At 30.4% G+C, this 21,813-nt stretch overlaps 5 protein-coding genes across 5 annotated transcripts; 3 read left to right on the top strand and 2 right to left on the bottom strand.

The window, feature by feature from the left end:
• Positions 1 to 10: 10 nt before the first annotated feature.
• OCT59_025258 (uncharacterized protein) lies at positions 11 to 595 on the bottom strand (the record flags this gene model as incomplete). The annotated part of the gene is made up of 1 exon (XM_025329720.2): positions 11 to 595. The coding sequence occupies one exon, from the start codon at positions 593 to 595 to the stop codon at positions 11 to 13; it is 585 nt and encodes a 194-aa protein (XP_025164597.1).
• A 2,983-nt stretch (positions 596 to 3,578) lies between these two features.
• On the top strand, positions 3,579 to 4,438 carry OCT59_025257 (uncharacterized protein; the record flags this gene model as incomplete). Its single annotated transcript, XM_066137245.1, has 2 exons — positions 3,579 to 3,662; positions 3,797 to 4,438. The coding sequence occupies 2 exons, from the start codon at positions 3,579 to 3,581 to the stop codon at positions 4,436 to 4,438; spliced, it is 726 nt and encodes a 241-aa protein (XP_065991970.1).
• Positions 4,439 to 4,489: 51 nt separating this feature from the next.
• Positions 4,490 to 4,837, top strand: OCT59_025256 (uncharacterized protein; the record flags this gene model as incomplete). Its single annotated transcript, XM_025312164.1, has 1 exon — positions 4,490 to 4,837. One exon carries the CDS (start codon positions 4,490 to 4,492, stop codon positions 4,835 to 4,837), a length of 348 nt encoding a protein of 115 aa, XP_025164599.1.
• Positions 4,838 to 6,481: 1,644 nt separating this feature from the next.
• Positions 6,482 to 8,421, top strand: OCT59_025255 (uncharacterized protein; the record flags this gene model as incomplete). Its single annotated transcript, XM_066137233.1, has 4 exons — positions 6,482 to 7,445; positions 7,619 to 7,939; positions 8,011 to 8,069; positions 8,164 to 8,421. 4 exons carry the CDS (start codon positions 6,482 to 6,484, stop codon positions 8,419 to 8,421), a joined length of 1,602 nt encoding a protein of 533 aa, XP_065991969.1.
• A 4,563-nt stretch (positions 8,422 to 12,984) lies between these two features.
• Positions 12,985 to 15,016, bottom strand: OCT59_025254 (uncharacterized protein; the record flags this gene model as incomplete). The annotated part of the gene is made up of 5 exons (XM_066137229.1): positions 12,985 to 13,266; positions 13,461 to 13,658; positions 13,735 to 14,007; positions 14,086 to 14,312; positions 14,626 to 15,016. The coding sequence occupies 5 exons, from the start codon at positions 15,014 to 15,016 to the stop codon at positions 12,985 to 12,987; spliced, it is 1,371 nt and encodes a 456-aa protein (XP_065991968.1).
• Positions 15,017 to 21,813: the final 6,797 nt, after the last annotated feature.

The following is a 21,813-nucleotide window of genomic DNA, read 5'->3' as shown; positions in this document are numbered from 1 at the left end:
TTATAGCTTTTTAATGATTTTCAGCCATTTGTTCAACCTGATTCAAACAATATTCTTCATATTCTTTATCAATTTCAATTTGATCATAGCATATGCAATGTATTTCATTACAACATGGATATGGTATTGGTGACATTGCTCTCTCTTCTCTTTCAGAGTCATTATCACTTAAATCCTCGTCACTATCTTTCTCATCCTCTGATTCAGTTGGGGTTTCATTTTTGCTATCCTCATAATCACTATCTAAATCGATTTCATCATATCCTAATTGGGTATTGCATTGTATAATTTTATAAGATATTTCTTCATTAAATTCTCTAACTCTTTTATCTATTTTTCCAAGACTTGATTGATAAGTTTCAATTTCATTTTCCATACACCTTTCTTTAAATTGGTCTATCCTATTCAAAGGTTTGAGCTTTTCTTGTAATTTTAACCATCTTTCCCTAATTCTATCAGCCATCTTATCTAATATTTTTATATCCTCCATTGTCATTCCATACATTTTGATGAGGTAGTTTCGTTGAGCTTTAATCATATCTCTATCCTCATCCTTAAGTACAATTTGATTATGATAGTTTTTAATTGTAGTCATTTTATCTCAAATTATAACGATAATAAATTTTATCAAAATTATTTTTAATATCTCGCAAATAAGGATGATATATACTGCAAATGAGTATCTTGATATTATTATTTTTGTTAATAAGAGTATTTCTTCAATCATTTGAATGATCTTTTGGCTGGTAATTTTGGCACTCCTTTTATAGACAATTCGGATATTTTATCGGGTATTCTACTAAAATTTTTAGATAGCTTCCGCCATCTTTTCTCTTCTTAAAAGGTGGGTTTTATATCTCAGTTTCTTTGGTTTTTAAAGGTGGGCTTTATCTACGAATTTGGGTTTAAAACTTGGGTTTATTTACGTTTTATTGTACTTAGAAGTGGGTTTTCAACTCATAAATTGGGATTTTTATATGGGGTTTTACCATTCTTTTAGGTTTAATACATCATTTTGGGCTTTAGAATTGGTCTTTAATCATTAATTAACGCTGAGTTTAATATAGGGGTTTTAAATTGGGGTTTTTATTTTCATTTACTACTCAATTTTGGGGCTTAAAAATTGGATTTTATCACTTTCTTCATTAAATTTGGGTTTTTACGAAATAACTCTTTATTTCTCTATCCCTTTAACATATTCCAACTCATACTTACTCATAATTCAATCTATTTACACATTTTTGTAGGTTCAGTTACGCATCTCCAGGATGCTTTCAGTAAGGAGAAGTTACACTCTCGTCAGAGTCCAGTTATTCCCATTCCTATCTGAAGAGTTATACCTGCAAAAATAAAATCTAAATTATTAAAATAGATAACAATACTTAACCATACGATACAGAGGCCTTGTCGAATATAACGCTTTATTCGCAGTTTCTTAGATTCCTAGTCGCTAATACATGTATGAAGACATGTCTAAAAATTTAAGTCTGGGTAATACTCTGTAAAGGGTTGGAGTGAGTTCTTTTCTTCTTTCTTCTTTTCACTGTCAAATAATTCCTAGGACCACTATTTGGGTTTTCTCCTTGGTTCTAATAAATTTCCATTCCTTCCAAAAGGGTATTTACTATATGCCGATAGTAAAAGGCTATTTATTAGGTATTATTCAACAAGTTTTTCTATTGTATGTAGACAATAGAAGGTGATTCTCAGAGCATGCACCATTTGCAACGACAGCTTCTGCCACTCTGTCGCCACAAGAATTTCATCTCTCTCATAAAGTCATAAAATTTATAATTTAATAAAAGGTTTATTCTTTATTATGTAAGAATATGTCATTATAACACAGTTATTTATTAAATGTAAAATAATATAATCATAAAATTTCGTCAGAACATTATAAAATAATTATAATAATTAAAATGATAGTTTTTATTTAAAAGAATTAAAAGAATTTAAAAGGAACTAAAAGAAACAGAAAGGAACTTCCAAAGAAAAGGAACTGCTAATACTAAGTCAAAAAGTTGGGGTTTATATAATAATTTACATGTTGATCCTTCGATCAACGTAAATAATAATAAATTAATTGTAACTTATTACATCATTATTACTATTAGGATGATCTTCATTTCCGATCCAAATTACTTCAGACTATTAATGTATGTTACACAAAATATAGATGATCCCTATAATTCCGAAATACTCTATTATTTAAATCAAAGTTAATTCTGGAATTATGGCACTACAATATGACAGATAAATATCAAACACGGACAGATGAAAATCAATGAACAGGTAAAATGTCAGACATAATGTAACATTTTGTCTAATATCCATGCCTGATAGTTTAGTCTAACTTGGCTTGCCAAATTGTGCAACATTTAAATATTGTTGCATCAATCATCATCATGATACTGGCATGAATATTGATTTATTTTAATGTAAATATTTATTTTATTTAACTTATAATCAACGTGTACATTATGCATTTAAAAACAATAAATTCAGTTCAAAATTACTTGATACAATATCAACTTTTAAAGTTGATAAAAGGTTTTAAAGTTCATAGCAGAAACTTATAATTTTAAGACAACGCTTTCACTATAATGTAACATCATGGTTGTAATAACGTGACAATGCATTATACATTAGCGCAAAGTTACAATACAATCATAATGCTATGACAGTAAAAAAAAACTCTTTCCCCTTTTTTTATTTTTGTTAATTTTCCGTAGTAAATAGCGCAGCTTTCTTTTGAATTTTTACATTTAAATATACTTCAAAGGGGAAGAGGCCCTATAGGGCGCTTCGGGCATAAGACGAGGTTTTATTGTTCTCACTTTACCCATATTCAAGGGTTGGTTATGTCTTATATTCCATGAGCAGACGACTTTGTTCCTATACCCGGATATAATTATACACCGCCTGGTCCTGAAGACTTCATTTTTAACCATAATACTACAAATTCCTTACCACCCACTGAAGACAATTTGTCAAATATATCTTCACCCTCTGAATATTTTGAGGATACTCATCCCACCCTTTCGTTTAATAATAATAAAAACTATATTTTCTCTATGAAATATGAAAAATTTCATGTGATCCCATACCATAGAACTGGTTATAACAAGATTTACAACTTTTGGCATTCAAAAAGTTTCTTTTTTGAGCTTGTTGATCATCTATCAAACACCAATCAACTTCAATTAAAGATCTACACCAATGATTATCATATGTCCTCTAACCCGATTAATCATAACTCCACGAGTCAACTTCTGAATTTCAAATTTCAAATATTGAAACAGCTCACACACTTTTTTTCAACGCAAAAAGTTATTCCTCGACGGTTACAAAACAAATTTTTCATGCTTATTCGTAAAAAATTATTGGAGCGTTTAGATTTCATAGTATTACGTGCCCAAAAAAAAGATGAAAATAATCACATGACTAAAACTTTTTTTAATTTCTCATATAAGAAATATAGATTTTATTTTGGTATCTACCTCCCATGTAATTATTGTCATACTGTGGATCCAATTAGCAAAACTGTAACGGCCTGCCTCATTCCAGCTCCTTTCACTATGTCTTTTCATTGTCACGCCTGTATTACTTATCACAAAAAATTAACGCTATACTTTACTTCGAAGGATAACAAAATACCTGATGTCAGCAACTGCAAAACTTTCAAAGATTTTCACGCAACTCGCCTCTACAACCGATGGGCCAAGAAGAGGATACATAATAATTTTTCAAACCGATTAGGCATCTCTTTCACCACAACATACTGTGCTTTTTATAGCAATGTCGTAAAAAAAAAGGACTCAATTTTATTTACGGCAAAGTTTATCGGAATTTTCAACGCACTCCTAGTTCGTCCTCAAAAGTCAGAAAAAGACAAGAGAAATGCTTTGATGCATCGATTAGGCATACTTTTCGTAATGCTAATTTACGCACTAATGCTCTGTTGGATGATAAGCTCCGTGCTGCACAACGTCATATGCTTCTGTTTCAAGAAACTCAATCGTTCACCAAACCTCTCACACATCTGTGCTATAAGAAAAAATTCATCTCACCTTTACAACAAGATTATTCTTTTCCGCTTTCGTTTCCTGGAACAAATCGCGTTTCTGCAGTCATTGCTACGGAACTATATAGTAACGATAGCTCCATCGCATCTCCGACCATTGTTGATCCTAATCCACCTGTTGTCATAGACAACCTTGAAAACGTGCCTAAACACTACATTCCGTTAATTCCGGATGAACCTTTCTACGAAGGTGGCTTATATAATCAACCTTCTCATAGAAACATTAGGAAACGCAACTTGAAACTACTTACGGTTGGCAGTAATGCTTGGTTAGCCCACATGAAAGAGATTTATGATATCCATATAGAAAATACGCAATATGAACAGGCAAAAATCGACGCTGGAAGTCAATAGGATACTACTCCTGAAAAAGGTATCTACCGAAGAGATCTTTGTGATATGATAATGGAGTATACCACCGCCCGTCATGATTATGAAATGAAATTATTCGAAGTCTCATCTGAAGCGCAGACTGTGCCCATATTACTGAAGAAAAGCGAACAACGCAAAAGAGAAAAAGAACTACAAAAGAGAAAAGCAGAAGACATCTTAGAACATTTACGTGATCATGTCGATACTATTGATCATGCGATATATACTGAATACTACAGAGACGAAGTTGGCTTAAAATTTCAGCCTTGTGCGGTCATGGATAACAGAACACTTAAACGACGTGCCGATGATAATGGCAATTCACAGGTCGAACAGATGTCATTGTCGCAAAATTTGCCTGAAATTTTTCTGGCAAATTGAGAATTATCCCGGTAAATTGGGGTAAATTGTGTTACAATTTTGGGATAATGGAGGTCTTACAATTTGGCAAATTTTGTCAAAATGGCAGAATTCCTACAGAATTCCTAATTCAAATGTTGAGAAATTTTTCAGTAAATTATCATTAAATTATGGGAAATTTTAGGCAAATCTTTAGTAATGATATGCAAACGAAGTGCAAATTGTGGTGAATTTAGTTAAATTTTTAGTAATTTTATGCAAACGTAATGCAAATTGTGGTGAATTTAGTTAAATTTTTAGTAATGTTATGCAAACGTAATGCAAATTGTGGTGAATTTAGTTAAATTTTTAGTAATGTTATGTAAACGAAGTGCAAATTGTGGTGAATTTAATTAAATTTTTAGTAATGTTATGTAAACGAAGTGCAAATTGTGGTGAATTTAGTTAAATTTTTAGTAATGTTATGTAAACGTAATGCAAATTGTGGTAAATTATAGTGAATTTTAGTAATTTTATGCAAAAGTAATGCAAATTGTGGTAAATTGTAGTGTATTTTTAGTAATGTTATATAAATTGTTGAAAATTTAGGTGAATTTTTCAGCAATGTTGTACAAACGTAATACAAATTGTGGTAAATTTTGCATTTTTTTGGTAAATGTTAGCTAAACTTTTGATAATTTAGTGAAATTTAGGATAATTTCGGATAATTGAGTGAAAATGTTTTACCGATTTTGGACAATTGAGAAATTTAGTAATAATTTTAAACAATTTAGTGTAAACTCCATGACAATTTAAAACACTGTTTTAATAATTTCACATAATTTATTATAATTTTATTTATTAATAAATGTACAATTATTATTATTTAACGATAATCTATGGATAATCTGCACCTCTAATTCATTCATGTATCAAATGTCCAGTGCCAAAGTAGAAGCCGGTGTAAACCTAAAAAAAAAGAAAAAAATGAAGCGTTAATAAACGTTTCGTTGAAAAAAATCAAAATAAAGAAACATTTCGAAGTATATACCTTCGAAATGTTAAATTCCATACGTTCAAAGACCGTTAAACCTAAAAAATAAAAAAACGAAATATTAATATACGTTTCATTAAAAAAAATCAAATAAAAAAAATATTTCAAAGTATACCTTCGAAATATTGAATTCCGGTTTGTCCAATGAGCCGCCAAACCTAAAAAATATAAAAAAAATGAAACATTAATATACGTTTTGTTGAAAAAAATCAAAATAAAAAACAAATATTTCGAAGTATACCTTCGAAATGTTCCTTTCGTTTTCACTGTTCCCTTTCGTTTCCCCCATTCGTTTTCACCTTTCCCGTTCATTTTCACCTTCCCCTTTCGTTTTTCCTTTTCCCTTTTCATTTTTTCCTTTTATTTTCATTTCCTCTTCCCCTTGTGTTTACTCTTTCCTTTTCGTTTTACCTTTTCCCTTTTCGTTTCATCCATTCCTTTACGTTTTACCCTTTCCTTTTCGTTTTATCCTTTCCCTTAAAGTAAAATGAAAAAGAAACAAAAATTTAATAAATTAGATAAAGGAGAGAGGGAACTCTTCCTGACGATCTTTCGGACTAAAATTTTACGAAAGAAAAATTTTAACTTTATTAACAAAATATATAATAAAAATACATATTTTAACAACAAAAATGGAAGAAGAAACTCTTAAACAATATCTAAACGAGTACTATAGAGGCTTTACAGGTTTCGAGTTGGAACATATAGAAGATTTTTCAAAAAGTTTAAAAGAATATAAAAAATTTAACTTAGAAGAATACAAAATTTTACATTTGGATAAAGATATGTTATATCCGCCAGGCGACATAAAAATAGGAGTCAGAGATGCAAGAATAACAAAAGAAAGGAACATATACAAAGATATTTTAATGGACACCGCAGTCTTCACAATGAAAATGGGTGGCGAAAACGTTAAAAGAATCTTGGAAACAATTCTCCTAGAAAACTCTCAAGCAAGCACGACAACGCAGGACGGAGCAATAGCAGATATAGAAAAAGGAGCGACAACGAACACAGAAAAAGGAGCAATAACGAATAAAGATATAGATGAAACAAATTTTTTAAGACACTATTTATTACTTTTTTATAAGGACTTTAAAGGATTTGAAGAACATCATTTAGACGATTTTTCAGATGCTATGAGAAAGAATAGTAGAGTCAATTTAGCAGAATACGAATTAGAATACATGGAAAGAGATATAATATTCCCACCAGGAATAATGGGAGAAGGCATTATAAATGGAAAAAGACAAACGGGTAACAATATTATTAAAGACACTTTAATGGATTTCGCTACTTTTACAATGAAAATGGCTGGCGATACCACCAAAAAAATTCTGCAAATAGTATTCGAAACCCTTCAGAAACGATCCGCAGAAAAAAATGCCGCAGTAGAAGAATTACAAAAAACCAAGAACGAATTAGATTCTATGAGGGCCAAATACAACGAATACAAAGAAAAGATAGACAATTTAGAAAAGGAAAAAAAGATGGCAGAAGAACGAATAAAAAAACTAGAAAATGACGTGCTAAAATTGAGCAATTCAGAGAAGAAAACAGTAACGAGCGAGATTGCCACATCCAGTAAGCCGAAAAGTAAGACAAAAAGCCACGATCGACGTAGAAAATCAAAAAAAAGAAATCATCCACACAAGAAATTAAAAAGGGGAAGATCACCGAAATTTCGGTTCAAACAACTTCCGATGATGATTTTCTGAAAAAACATTTTTCCGATAGATCACGTGACTTAAAATTTTATGATTTTCCAGCTTATTGGAAGGATAATGAAATCTATGACTCGCTAAAACAAATAGGATATATAGAAAGATTAGAATGTAAATGGAATTACAAATATAGGACTGTTCGAGCTAGAATTCGCTTCACAACAGAAATGGAGGAAATCTTCATCAAAGGTGGACCTAATATAGCGATCAAGAAAAAAGAGCAGACTTATTTTTTTAGGATGTTTAACGCGAAAATGAGTACTACTGAAATTAAGAAAAAATATGAATGGCAAGCATACAAAAAATTCAAAGATTTACCAGGGAGACCAGAACATGAGGGATTAAAAGCAGAAAACTTAAAATACGGTGGCCTTTTTTCAAAAATTATCAAAATAAACAAAATTAAATACATTTTGATATATTTTAACAATGAAAAGGATTTAATGAAAGCAATTTACAATTCGACGATGGAAGAAGAAAACATGGAAAACGGTTTGTAGATCAAAAGTCAAGATGAATTGATCACTGAAAATGGAACATACAAAAAACGTTTCGGCATTAACAAATTCAATATCCCACAAAAACCAAAGGACGGATTTGTTGACGCAACTACTGACTTAATCTCAACGGTTCCAAGAACTTCGGAAGAACACGACGAGTTAGATAATTTAAATAATAAATTTAAAGAAAGATTAGACGAATTAAAGATGACAACAGACACGACACAAAGAAAGGGGAAAAAGAAAGTAACAGAGTTATCGGACGATGATGATGAAGAAATGAAAAATGAAAACAAAAAGCGAGTAGTGCGAAAGCAGGGAGAAAGGGAAAATTCTGATACAGAATGAACAAATTATCCCCAAAATTCTTAACAATTTTGAAAATTTATTCTAGAAGAGCAATACTGGAATTTGATCGATTTTCACCTTCTTAATAACAGAGAATGTTACAAGAGTAATTTTGATATTTTCCGCGGTAGTATAGTTTTTCTTTTTAATTTACAAGACAGAATTTTATTATACTTTAATTTTTTTTTTTCGCTTTTAATGTATTTTAAATCATTTAGTTTTTACTTGATATTTCTTCACAATTATTTTGTTTGATTTTAAAATAGTAAAGCCTCAAAACATATAAAAATAGCAAAAATTCAAAAACATCATAAAATACGAGAACAGTAGCGTAGTTTGAAACAATATAAATATAGAATCGAACACAAATTTTTTAGTTTAGATTTTATATTAGTTTTTTTTTAGATAGTTAAAACTTAGTTATAGGGTTTGTCATTTTATGTCAAGCTCTAAGTATTTTAAAATAATTATAAAAATTTTCTGTAAATTTTAAATAATTAATAAAATGCGTTACTATTAAAAAAAAAAAAAAAAAAAAATAATAAATTAGATAAACAAAAAAAATGAAAAATTCCCCTAATTCCCTTTCCCTTATTACCTTTCACCAAAGTCCGGGTCGTAATTTCATCTGGCATTCCTACAAGAAGGAAGAAAAGAAACGTTAGTTAACATTTCTTACAATAAAAAAAAATAAAAAATTAAGTTTCGCAATGTAACATTGCGAAACTTACCAGTCGTTTCCATCATCCTAACATCCGGAACCTACAAAAAGTAAAATAAAGAAACGTTAGTTAACGTTTCTTATAATAAAAAAAAAATAAAAAATTAAGTTTCGCAATGTAACATTGCGAAACTTACCGGTCGTTTCCATCATCCTAACGTCCGGAACCTATAAAAAGTAAAATAAAGAAACGTTAGTTAATGTTTCATTTAATAAAAAAAAATAAAAATAAAGTTTCGCAACACAATGTTGCGAAACTCACCGGTTCATTTCGAACTCATCATCCAAACGTCCGGTGTTCCTACAAAAAGACAAAAGAAACGTTAGAAACGTTTCCTAAAAAAAATAAAAAAAAAATTTAATTTTTTAAAAAAGGGTTCGAAGAGTTTCGCAACTTACCCTTTAGTTTCCTCATTTCCCAAACTCAAACACCGTAAATCCTACAAAAAAAAAGGAAACATCAGTAATGTTTCCTAAAAAAAAAGAATTTAGAAAAAGTTTCGAGGCAAACGCCTTGAAACTTACCATTTCGTTTTTCCAAGTTGAATACGCCAGAAAGACCTATAAAAAAAAATAAAGGATCGTTAAAAACGTTCCTTATAAAAAAAAAAATTTTTTATTATTTTTTTTTTTTAGTTTTCGAAACGGAAAGCTACCTTTCAGTTCTTCGTTTCCCGAAATCAAAACACCGGAAGCCTACACAAAAAAAAAGGAAGCGTTAGAAATGTTTCCTAAAAGGAATTAATAAAAAAAATAAGTTTTGAAGCGAAACGCTTCGAAACTTACCCATTTCCTGGCTTTCTGAAGACGAATACCAAAAGACCTAAAAAAAGAAAGTATAAGAAGCGTTAGAAACGCTTCTAAAAAATAAAAAAAAAATTATTAAAAGTTTCGAAGCGAAACGCTTCGAAACTTACCATTTCATTGGAAGATTCCGACGCTGATTACATAATTAATATGGTTATTGTTAATAATAGTAGGAAGGAAAAGGGGAAAAGGGGAAGGGGAGAGAAAGAGAAGGGGAAAGGGCGAAGGAGAATGGGAGGGAAGGTGAAGGTGAAGGTGAAAGAAAGAGGGAAGGGGAAGGTGAGAGAGAAAGGAAGGTAAAGGGCGAAAGAAAGGAGAAATAAAGGCCGTGAGAAAAAAAAATTAAGCTTTTTGCTAAAAAAAGCTTAATTTTTTTTTTTCATTATACCGCAGTTGAAGCTGTGGTAATTATTAAGTAATATCACGTGACGCACGTGATATATAATTTTATATAAATAGGGGCATTTTCCCCGAAAAAAATTTTTTTTTTATTATAATTTTTTTGATAGATGTATATATATACTTATATATATACATATATATATATCTATCTAATAACTTTACGAAAAGCCCCTCCTCTGTAAACAGGTAGAGGCCATAAAGTACCTATAGGGGGAGAGCCATTGCTGCTCCCTCCGCCTGTTTATAGTGACAAAAAGAGGGAGTCTTCAGTAGTAAGGTTTCGTATAAATTAAACAACACATCGTGTTGATACATTGTTAATATTAACAATGTGAATTTAATGTTAAATAATGCGTTAGAATATAAATATTATAAATTTAATAATGTCCGTAATTTTAATAAAAATTATCCTAACAATTTTAATGTAATTAAGTGTAATGCTACATTATCCTGTGTAATTGTAGTATTTTTTTGTGTTTTTTAGTGCAATTCCACGTTTTTTAGTGCAATTCTGCGTTTTTAGTGCAATTCTGCGTTTTTTAGTGCAATTCCACATTTTTTAGTGCAATTCCGCATTTTTTAGTGCAATTCCACGTTTTTAGTGCAATTCCGCATTTTCTAGCATAATGTTACATAACACGAAATTTTCTAAAAAATGTGATAATTGTGGTACTTTTTAGTGTAATGCTATTTTGTCTAGTGTAATTGTGGTATTTTTTAGTGCAATGCCACATAATTTAGTATAGTGCTACATTTTTTAGTATAATTTAATGTAATGTGGAATTTTCCAAAAAATGTGATAATTGTGATGCTTTTTAGTGTAATTTGGTGAAATGCTACATTTTCCAGTGTAATGCCATATTATTGAGCATTTTCAAAAAAAAATGTAACATTTTAACATTCTGACGAAAGTGAAACATTTGACCAAAAAAACATAAAATTTGCTAAAAATATGCAACATTTGACAAAAAATATAGAATTTTCATAAAAAAATGCACCATTTGCTAGGAAATCGGAATATTTAACAAAATTTGATTTTAATTGACAATGTTATAACAATTTTATGAAATGTTGTTACAATGATATCACATTGGAGATAAAATGTGGCATTTTCATAAAAATGCACCATTTGCAAGAAAATTGGAACATTTGACAAAAAAAAAGCAAAATTTGATTTTAATGACAATGTTATAACAATGTTACGAAATGTTACAAAAATGTTACATTTGAGATATAATGTAGCATTTTCCCAAAATTTCATAAGATTTGCTAAATCGGACAATGTTGTAACAATGCTATTCCAAAAAATTGCTCAGCGTAATGCAGCATTTTCCACAATTTCCCACCATTTTCCAGGAAAATGGGGAATTTGCATTTTTTGAATTTTGGACAATGGTGCCCCTTCGACCTGTGATTTAGATTCTCATTACGGTATCCATAAATATAAAAAGGTTTGTATAATCTCCACTTCAAGGGATTTGGAAAAGAGTTCTTCTAATAATGATATATAGTACATGTTCATTAACTTTTATATATAGATTTATATAAAATAGTTTCTATTTGTACATGCTTTTTAGCATTTTGGTTCGTTTATGTTTTCAATTTTTTTTAACAACTTAAAATAGTGTAAACCATTCCACCTCTTACAGTATTTACAGGTGGCAACCTTATGAGTTGAAAGAAAAATACGGATTAGTGCTCGTCATTTAATTGATTTTATTTTTTCCGGTGGGGTACCTGTTCCTCTATTTGTAGTAATTCAGGATCAGTCTATATAACAAGAAGTATGGGTCCGTCCAGATCTTTGGGTGGATGATGGACTAAAGGTTGGGCAAGGTCTTTTAGATTCTATGTTCTCTTAAATAGTCTTTCCGGCTTCACATAAAATAAATAAATAAATAATGCTATAACAGTGTTGTTAGATATATCGTAATGATGCTGTGAATTTAAGTTTTTCAATGTAAAAAATGGTAAACTATTTTTTTTATATTAATAAATTTCAGAATTGTCAAAAACGTAGTTATAATACTTATAATTGTATAATGATAACGTTAAAACAGTATTACAACTATACTAAATGATTGTCTAACAATCATTAATAATCACTAAAACAATCAAATTATAATTGATGTATATGATCTAAATGTAAAAATATACGGAAAAATGAGACCAATTTGAACAATATAAACAATACACTAGTCGAAATAAGGCAAATTGGCTAAAAATCGGATATCCGATTTTAGGTCAAATTACGGCTGAAATATGTCCAATTTTTACAAAAAAATATATTCCGATTGTTATCCGATTGACTGCCAATCAGATGTACTTCAGAACTTAAATCGGACATAAATCAGAACTAAATCATACTAAATTCGGACAGTCAATCAGATGTACTTCGGAACTTAAATCGGACATAAATCAGAACTAAATCATACTAAATTCGGACAGTCAATCAGATGTACTTCGAAACTTAAATCGGACATAAATCAGACTAAATCATACTAAATTCGGAAAATTATTATATATAAAAAATTCGATTTAAATTTATTATCGTTATATATTAATTATCAGAAATATTTACAAATAATACATGAAAAAAAAATTTTAAAATAAATGTAATCGATAGTCCCGCTTCATTCAGCTAAATCATCACCGGCTCCACTTTTTTGACTATCGATTAATACCTCTTCCGTTTCTTCACCATAGTCTTCATCTTCGTCGAAACCACTTCTACTATCAATTTCCGTATCATATATAAAATCCTCTTGCTCAACATATGACCATTGTGGAGCATCTTCAGGGTGCATTCGGTCGAAGTGTTGAACTTCATCATCATACTGGCGAGGTCGTTGTAATTTTGCCATTTGAATATCTGCTGAATGTGAGTCGATGACGTTTTGAAGTAAATTTTTTAGCTAAAAAAGACAATATAAATAAAATAAATACAAAATAAAGAAAGGAACAAGAGTGATATATCGAAGTATAAATATCGAAGTATAAATATCAAAGTATAAATATCGAAGTATAAATATCGAAGTATAAATATCGAAGTATAATAAATATCGAAGTATAATAAATATCGAAGTATAATAAATATCGAAGTATAAACCTCTTGTGATCGCCAAGAATAATCATAGACGCATACGATCATCTTATCTGGATTCTCTTCATCTGACTCACTGATTTCCGGTGAGTGGTAAGATCGATTTGCCAACATTTTTAATAATTGGCGTTTTTCATAACCAATTATTCTTTCGTCACTTTTCCTATAAAGATCCTTTGCAGCCTTAATTCGACACAATTTTTTCTTAAATGATAAATATATAAGAAAATTAGCATAAATCATTAACATGATGATAAAGGAAAAAATTCGACAATTTTACATTTTGTACGCGACTGTTGTTGTGAACTCTGCAACTGTCCTCGTCGCTTTTTCCACTTTTTTTCAGTTGTATTTGTGATCTTTGCGACTTATAGAGGGCGCTTAACCAGTTTGTCAATTGTGCTACTGAAGGTTTATAATTCGAAAACATCGCCCTTCGAAGTTCGGGAATTAATCTACTGCGAATTTCAACATTTTTTGGACTATTAAACGTTTCATTATCATCCAAATTGTCATTAGGTTTAATAGTTTTGAGGATCATTTTCATTTCAATCTTTAAATCGGAACAATTAGTATAAAAGTATAAAGACTGTACAATTCTGCCTAAAATTACAAAATTACAAACCCTCACCTCCTTTTCACGTTGTTCTTCTTGTTCTTCTTTTGGTTGATTTTCGGTGTAGTGTACCGTCTTCTTTACTTTTTTTGACCCATTCGATTTGAACCGTTTTGCTAACCGTTCTGCTGGAACATCAATAAAATCAAGGCTTTCAGATGATGATCGTATCTGGTATTGTTCGAGTTTCGTTTTTAATTCGTTAACCTCTTCTTTCAAGTCGTCATTTTCAGAACCGAATTCTGCGTTAACACCAGCAAGAAATTCGTTATCTTCTCATAAGCGAGCTATTTCAGTGGCAACGACAGCTGTATGTTTGGTTAATTCATTATTTCGTCGTTCTAACTGTAAACACTTTGCACGCAAATCGGATACTTCTTGAGATAACCTCCGATTCTCTGTATAAAAATGTAAAATCAACAAAAAAAAAAATACTAAATCTAACTGACGATATATACACGATACAGACCTGTTGATGCATCATCATCATCGCGGGTAGGTTCATTAGTTTGATATCTGACCGGAAGCCGAAGATTTTTATATCTCTCTTTTAACTTTGGACTCGTTCATGACTTGGCGCAGCAGATGGTGGTTGAGTATTGGACGAATCTGGAAGCCGAAGATTTTTATATCTCTCTTTTACACTTTGAGCTCGTTCATGACTTGGCGCAGTAGATGGTGGTTGAGTATTGGACGAATTTTTATTGATGTTAGTAGTTTGAGCTCGCTCATGAATTGGGGTGGCAGTCCCTTCAACAGCTTGTTGGATATTAGATGAACTTTTATTGATGTTAGTAGTTTGAGCTCGCTCATGAATTGGCGTGGCAGTCCCTTCAACAGCTTGTTGAATATTAGACAAACTTTTATTGATGTTAGTAATCGTTTTATTTTGATTATCACTAGCCAAACCTTTTTCAGTATTTTTATTTTTTCTATTTTGGATCATTATTTTTTTTGGTTGCGAATTTTGGCTCATTATTTTTTTATTTTTTTTTGGTTGCGAAGAGTATTAGACGTTAAAACTCTAAAAAGAAAAGGTGAGAAAAAATGAAGTTTTATTTAAAAAATTAAACTTTAAGAAACTTTCGCCATCATACTGATCGAATAGTCTATTTTATTATTAATATTATTAATCAAACGATTTGAACGCAAATCGACATCATGTAATATTTATAATTTAAGTGATAGTTGATGATTTTAATAAATTTAATATAATTTAAGTATTATATCGACAATTAAACTCTAAAAAGATTAAACTCTAAAAAGAAAAAGGTTGGTGAGAAAAAATGAAGTTGTTTAAAAAATTAAACTTTAAGAAACTTTCGCCATCATACTGATCGAATAGTCTATTTTATTATTAATATTATTAATCGAACGATTTGAACGCAAATCGACATCATGTAATATTTATAATTTAAGTGATAGTTGATGATTTTAATAAATTTAATATAATTTAAGTATTATATCGACAATTAAACTCTAAAAAGATTAAACTCTAAAAAGAAAAAGGTTGGTGAGAAAAAATGAAGTTGTTTAAAAAATTAAACTTTAAGAAACTTTCGCCATCATACTGATCGATCGAATAGTCTATTTTATTATCAATATTATTAATCGAATGATTTATATTTATAATTTAAGTGTAAATCGATGATTTTAATAAATTTAGTATTACATCGACGCAGTTGATGATTTTAATAAAATTTATTCTAATTTAAGTATTTTAAACGAATTATATTGATATTATTGATATATTATTAACAATTAACTTTATTTTGAAAAACGTTCACAAAAATGACGAGAAAAAGATCATTATCAAGTATACTCAATGAAAAATCAGATTCTAGACCTCATGCCATACCTTCATCACGTATACAAAGAACCAGATCAGTGTCAAATATAATTGACGAAGAATCTTTAAATCAATCTTATCCTACATCATCACGTATTGGAAGGTTAGTTGCATGTAATTGTTCTGAATGTAATGGACGATTAGTAGATCCTTGTACGAAAACTATCCATGAAATTAACCAAGATTCAGAGGATGATGATTCAGAAAGAACAGAAGTACATCTACCTGATGAAGCTGAATTGCCTAGTGACGAACCATACGAAAGTGCCTCAATATCAGATGAACCACGAATGAGAGAATTGGAAGCTGAATTGCCTAGTAGACAACGATCAAGAAAATATGTTTGACCGGTTATAATTGCTGAATTAGGAGATATAGTAGATGATAAATCTTCTGAATCTTCTGAATATACTATGGAGGAAGATGCAAATATCGATGATAGAAATGAATCATCCGATAATGAACCATCCAATGATGACGAATACCACGAAATTTTTGAAGATTATTCATGTCCACCTTTCGAACCATTTCAAGATTCTGATACTGAACAATCAATAAATAATCGGTTCTTATGGATATTATTATGGATCATGAGCTTCCGAACCAGGTTTAACTTACCAGAAACAGCTACAGAATCATTGATAAAATTCTTGAAGCTTGTTCTAACAGAAATCGGTAGTCCTGATTTTGACACATTTCCTGACACTTTATATCTAGCAAGAAAAGCCCTTAATCTTGAAGACCGGTTTCATAGTTTTGTAACGTGTTCCAAATGCCACAAATTATACAACAAACAGGAAATAAAAAGTTTTCTCCAAAATGAGCAACCTGCCATCATGAAGTGTTGCCATGTCGAATTTCCTAATTCGACAACTCGAAGATTAAGGTTGTGCCAAACACCTTTGGCACAGAAAACAACATTGTTAAATAACCAAATTTCAATCAAACCTGAATTATTATTTCCGTTTGTGAGTATTAAGCAGCAATTGGAAGCAATGTATCGTCAACCTAACTTTGAAAATTCTCTAAGGCATTGGATAAATCGTCCAACTTTCGATAATATCCTAACTGATATATACGATGGTGAAGTTTGGAAAACTTTTAAAGAAACGACAGATGAAAGTTCAAATAATTTTTTCCGATCTGATGTTGCTGATTCGCACCTCGGATTAATTTTAAATTTGGATTGGTTTCAACCTTTCGACGGCAAAATCCACAGCACTGGAGTAATATACGCTGCAATCAGTAACCTTCCGAGGGATGTCAGATTCAAGCGCAATAATATCTTGATTCTTGGCTTATTACCCGGCCCAGATGAAGTAAGTTTACATAAGATTAACCACTATCTGGTGCCAATCATTGATGAGTTGAAGTCACTTTGGGAAGGAGTGACATTAAATAAAACGTATGAATGTCAAGAAGGGAAAAGAATTCGCGCAGCTCTGATTCTTGTTTCATGTGACATACCGGCTGCAAGAAAAATTTGCGGACATATTTCCGCTTTGGTGTCGTGTCATAGATGCGAAAAGAAGGTGAATTATAAAAATCGGCAGCATAATTTCGCTGGGATAAATGAAATGGACGAATGGTTTACTTGCCATGATTCGGCTCAACATCGTCAAGATGCTATAGGATGGAGACGCTGTAATTCGGACGCAGCAAGAAAGCGATTTGTAAAGCAAACTGGAGTTAGATGGTCCAAATTATTGCGTCTACCATATTTCGATCCAATTCAGTTCATTACAATCAATCCGATGCACTGCTTGTTTCTGGGCATCGCAAAATGGATTGTAAGAAGACTTTGGATCGAAAATGGCGTATTAACAACACATATTTTGAAAACAGTTCAGAAAAAAATAGATGAATTTAAAGTTCCAGCTGACTTGGGTCGAATCCCGGGAAAAGTCGATTGTGGAGATGGGTTTTCAAATTTTACTGCAGATCAATGGCGAATATTTTTTACAATATATGCAACAGTCTCTCTCTGGGAACATCTTTCTGAGAATGACCAGAAAATTCTCATGAATTTTGTGAGAATTTGTTCAATTTCAGTAAGTCGAATTGTAGAAGTCGATTTCATAAGAGAGGCGCATCAGAAGCTAATTAACCTAGTGAAGTTGATAGAAGAAAATTACGGTCGTGATAAAATCACACCGAATTTACATTTATCACTTCACTTATGTGAATGCTCACTCGACTATGGACCTTTATATACATTCTGGTATTTTTCCTTTGAGTGCATGAATGGCATGCTAGGTATAATATTTTAAATATTCTTGTTACTTTCTAAAATAATGCATTTTTATCAACTTTTGTTTAAAATAAATTTAGGCTCTTTTCCGAATAGCAGGAGGAAAATTGAACCGGAAATTATGCGCCGCCTGATGTTTGATAATCAAATCAGTAATATCATTAATTCCGGCGTGGAATCAAAGGGCCTAGATTTGATTAGTAATAGACCATCTGTTGGCTCTCTATCAGAAGCCGACCAATTTTCTGCTGATGAAATGAGGCGATTTTGGTTGACTTCAAGAAACATTCATGAATCGACCACCACAGGAAAAGAAGCATTTCTGGGCGAAATGCTCAGACCAGTATTTAACGATATTGTAATGTCAAGTGATATGCTTGACTTAATAGTTGAATACTACATGGCGAGCTACGAAACGATGGAATTTCGAAAACCATTTGGAGAGGGTGCAGAAGATTCGATAATAGTTCAAATTAAAATGAATCAATTTGGAAGGTGCCGAATTGGTTCTGAAATATTCGGCTCTTCGATATCATCACGTCATGTAAAAAGCTCATTTATCTTGGCAAAATTTATGACAGAAAGTGGTGATATCGATTGCTATCCTGGACAAGTCCAATACTTTTTTACACATGCCGTTAATTTGCCGGATGGGTTATCCAAACATAATCTAGCATTTATTCGCTGGTATAAACCTGCAGAATCATCAAATATTCGGTATCATTTCAGAGTTAGAGATGACGAAATATGCAATGTTGAATTATGTGGTACCGAGTTTTACCCAGAATCCCGCGACTGTATTATTCCAGTTCATCATATTCTTGGCCGATTTATACCAACGAAATACTGAATTTCAGGCAGGAGAAGTTCAAACGTCTATTTAGCGGTAAATCCAGTCAATAGAAAATTTCATATTCGCTGAAATTAGTATCTTTTTCGAACTTTATTTTGATGAAATGACATATAATTTCAAATAATACAAATATCAGAATTTATTAAATTTCAAAATAATACAAATTTCAAATAATACAAATATCGGAATTTATTAAATGTTAAAACAATACAAATTTCAAATAATACAAATATCGGAATTTATTAAATGTTAAAACAATACAATACAAATATCGGAATTATTAAATGTCAAATTTACATATAATATAATTATCGGAATGTCGAAATATTATAATGCGCAAACATCGGAATTTGAAACAAATATCGGAATTTGCACCGCAAATCGGCTATGCCGAATGTCATCTGATATGCAGCCGATTATCGATCATATCCGAAATCAGAATTTTGCACCGCAAATCAGCTATGCCGAATGTCAGCCGATTATCGATCATATCCAAAATTTATCCGAAATTTGGCCGAAATTTGGCCGATTTGCCTTACTTCTGATTTGCCTTATTTCGACTAGTGAATATATGGTCGTAATTTTCCATTTTACATTCAAAAATATTACTAATTAACACTTTTATATACAGATAGATATTTAACATTTATTATAAAATAAATTATACAGAAACCCATTAAACAAAAGTATGAGATATATAATGAGAATCATAAACTTCGTAGCCACGCTCAATTAAAGCAATGTATTACTAAACCTACGCTAAAGATAACTTTAGCAAGGCATTCTTTTGTGAAATAAAAGAAATTTCATACACTTTTCCAGCTGGTGGGATAGCTTATGATCTCTAATCTCAAGTCAATTTATGCAAGAAATAATAACTAATGCTAACTAAATATCAAAATAATTTATTATATTTGCTGCGGTTAAGTTGAACATGATCCAAGCATCAAAAACATAATCGCAGAACATTTTGGTGGATTTGACTGTTTATTATTTTGAAGTGTATAAAAGAAATTGCAAAGAAAATTAAAAAAGAAATAGTTTATTCATTGATTAAAAATAGTTTACCACGTTAATTAAAAAAGAAATAGTTTATTCATTGATTAAAAATAATTTAACGAGTTAGAGAATATGCCCTATTTATAATAATTAATGTCACGTGTATCACGTGATATAATAAGATAACTGATAGGCACAGTTCAACGATAATCTTTTTTTGTTAAAGAAAAAAGAAAAGAAGCTAACTTTTTTTCTCTCGTTCTACCTTCTCCATTCCTTTTTCTTAATCTTTCCTTTCCTTCCCTCTCATATTTATCTTTCATACTCTCTTTCCATAAACAACAATATTACCAACGGCTTGAAATTAAGAGGGCTGAACATTCTGTGAATGGTGCTCTCTTAGGTGGGTTTTTTATTTTTATCAATTTTGATTTTTTTTTTCGCTTTATATATTAATTTTCTTTCTTTTTTTTATAAATTTGTCTTCATTTCAGCCTTTATTTGGATGTACTAATATAGTAGTTAGCAAAACAAGCAACCTTTATTATTCATACAAAAAGAAAATTATTAATAGTAGAGAAACAAAGAATATGAAGTACTTCAAGCTACTTTCATATTAATTAGCTTTAAAGGGTTTTTGAGAAAATTTTTAATGATATTAAACGGGTGCTCATAATAATATTTCCAAAATATTATATTTATTATCCTTGTGGGAATTTGGTAAGGGTGCTAAAAAATTTTATTTAGCCATTTGTATCATCTTTGATTAAAAATCTGTATAAAGAATTGATTTTGGATTAGATAAATCAATTATAATATTCATCAAAAATAAAAATATAAGACTTACTTTGTAAAATCAAAAATTTCTACTGTATTATTATCAATATTATCAAGTTTTGGGATATTTTTTGTAAAAGGGTTAAGTAACCGAGATTTATAAGTAGCTTGTGGATGAGCCAGAGTAGTACTTTCATCAAAAGAAGCAGGATGTGATCTTCTGTATTCTTCTGCTTCTTCAAATTGTTTTTGAATTTCAAAATGTTTTTGTTCTTTTTCAAACCCCATAACTACTTCAAAGATCGATGCATTATACCAATATGAGTATACAAATAATTCAATTAATTTTTCAATTTCAGCTGCTTTTGGTCTATTATTCGGATTTGAATCCCAACACTGTTTCATTAAACCAATATAACATTTAGGTGCTTCTGGCTCATTAATTTCAGGCCTAATTCCACTGCAGATATTTAATACTAATAACTCATCATGTGCACAATTGAAAAAGGGTTCTTTTCCAGTTGCCACAAAATACATAATCATACCAAAACTATATATATCTGCTTCTTGAGTATAAAGTTTCCCTTTTAATACTTCAGGAGATACATAAGGCATAACTCCATAAATATTACTTTGATCATTATTATTAACATCTCCACATAATCCCATATCTGAAATATATAATATACTTCTAATTGCACTATTTGCTAATATATTTCCTGTATGAAAATCACGGTGAACCATCTTTTTTTGATGAATTTCTTTAAGACCTATAATAATATGAAACAGCATTAATATTTTGCTGGACCAGCTAAGGTTTCCATAATATTTGTTTATCAAATTATTTAAATTTCCGCCTTTTGCATAGTCAAGAACTATAATGTATTCCTTTGTATCTGGATTTTGAGATATTCCATATATTTTAAGTATTCCAGTTTGATTTTCAATTGAATATGATTTAACCTATTAAAATATAAAAGAAAGTAATTATTAAAAATATATAACTAAATTAAA

Source organism: Rhizophagus irregularis, chromosome 5 (assembly GCF_026210795.1).
Source record: "Rhizophagus irregularis chromosome 5, complete sequence".
NCBI lineage: Eukaryota > Fungi > Glomeromycota > Glomeromycetes > Glomerales > Glomeraceae > Rhizophagus > Rhizophagus irregularis.
This window is presented reverse-complemented; position numbering and strand designations above follow the sequence as displayed.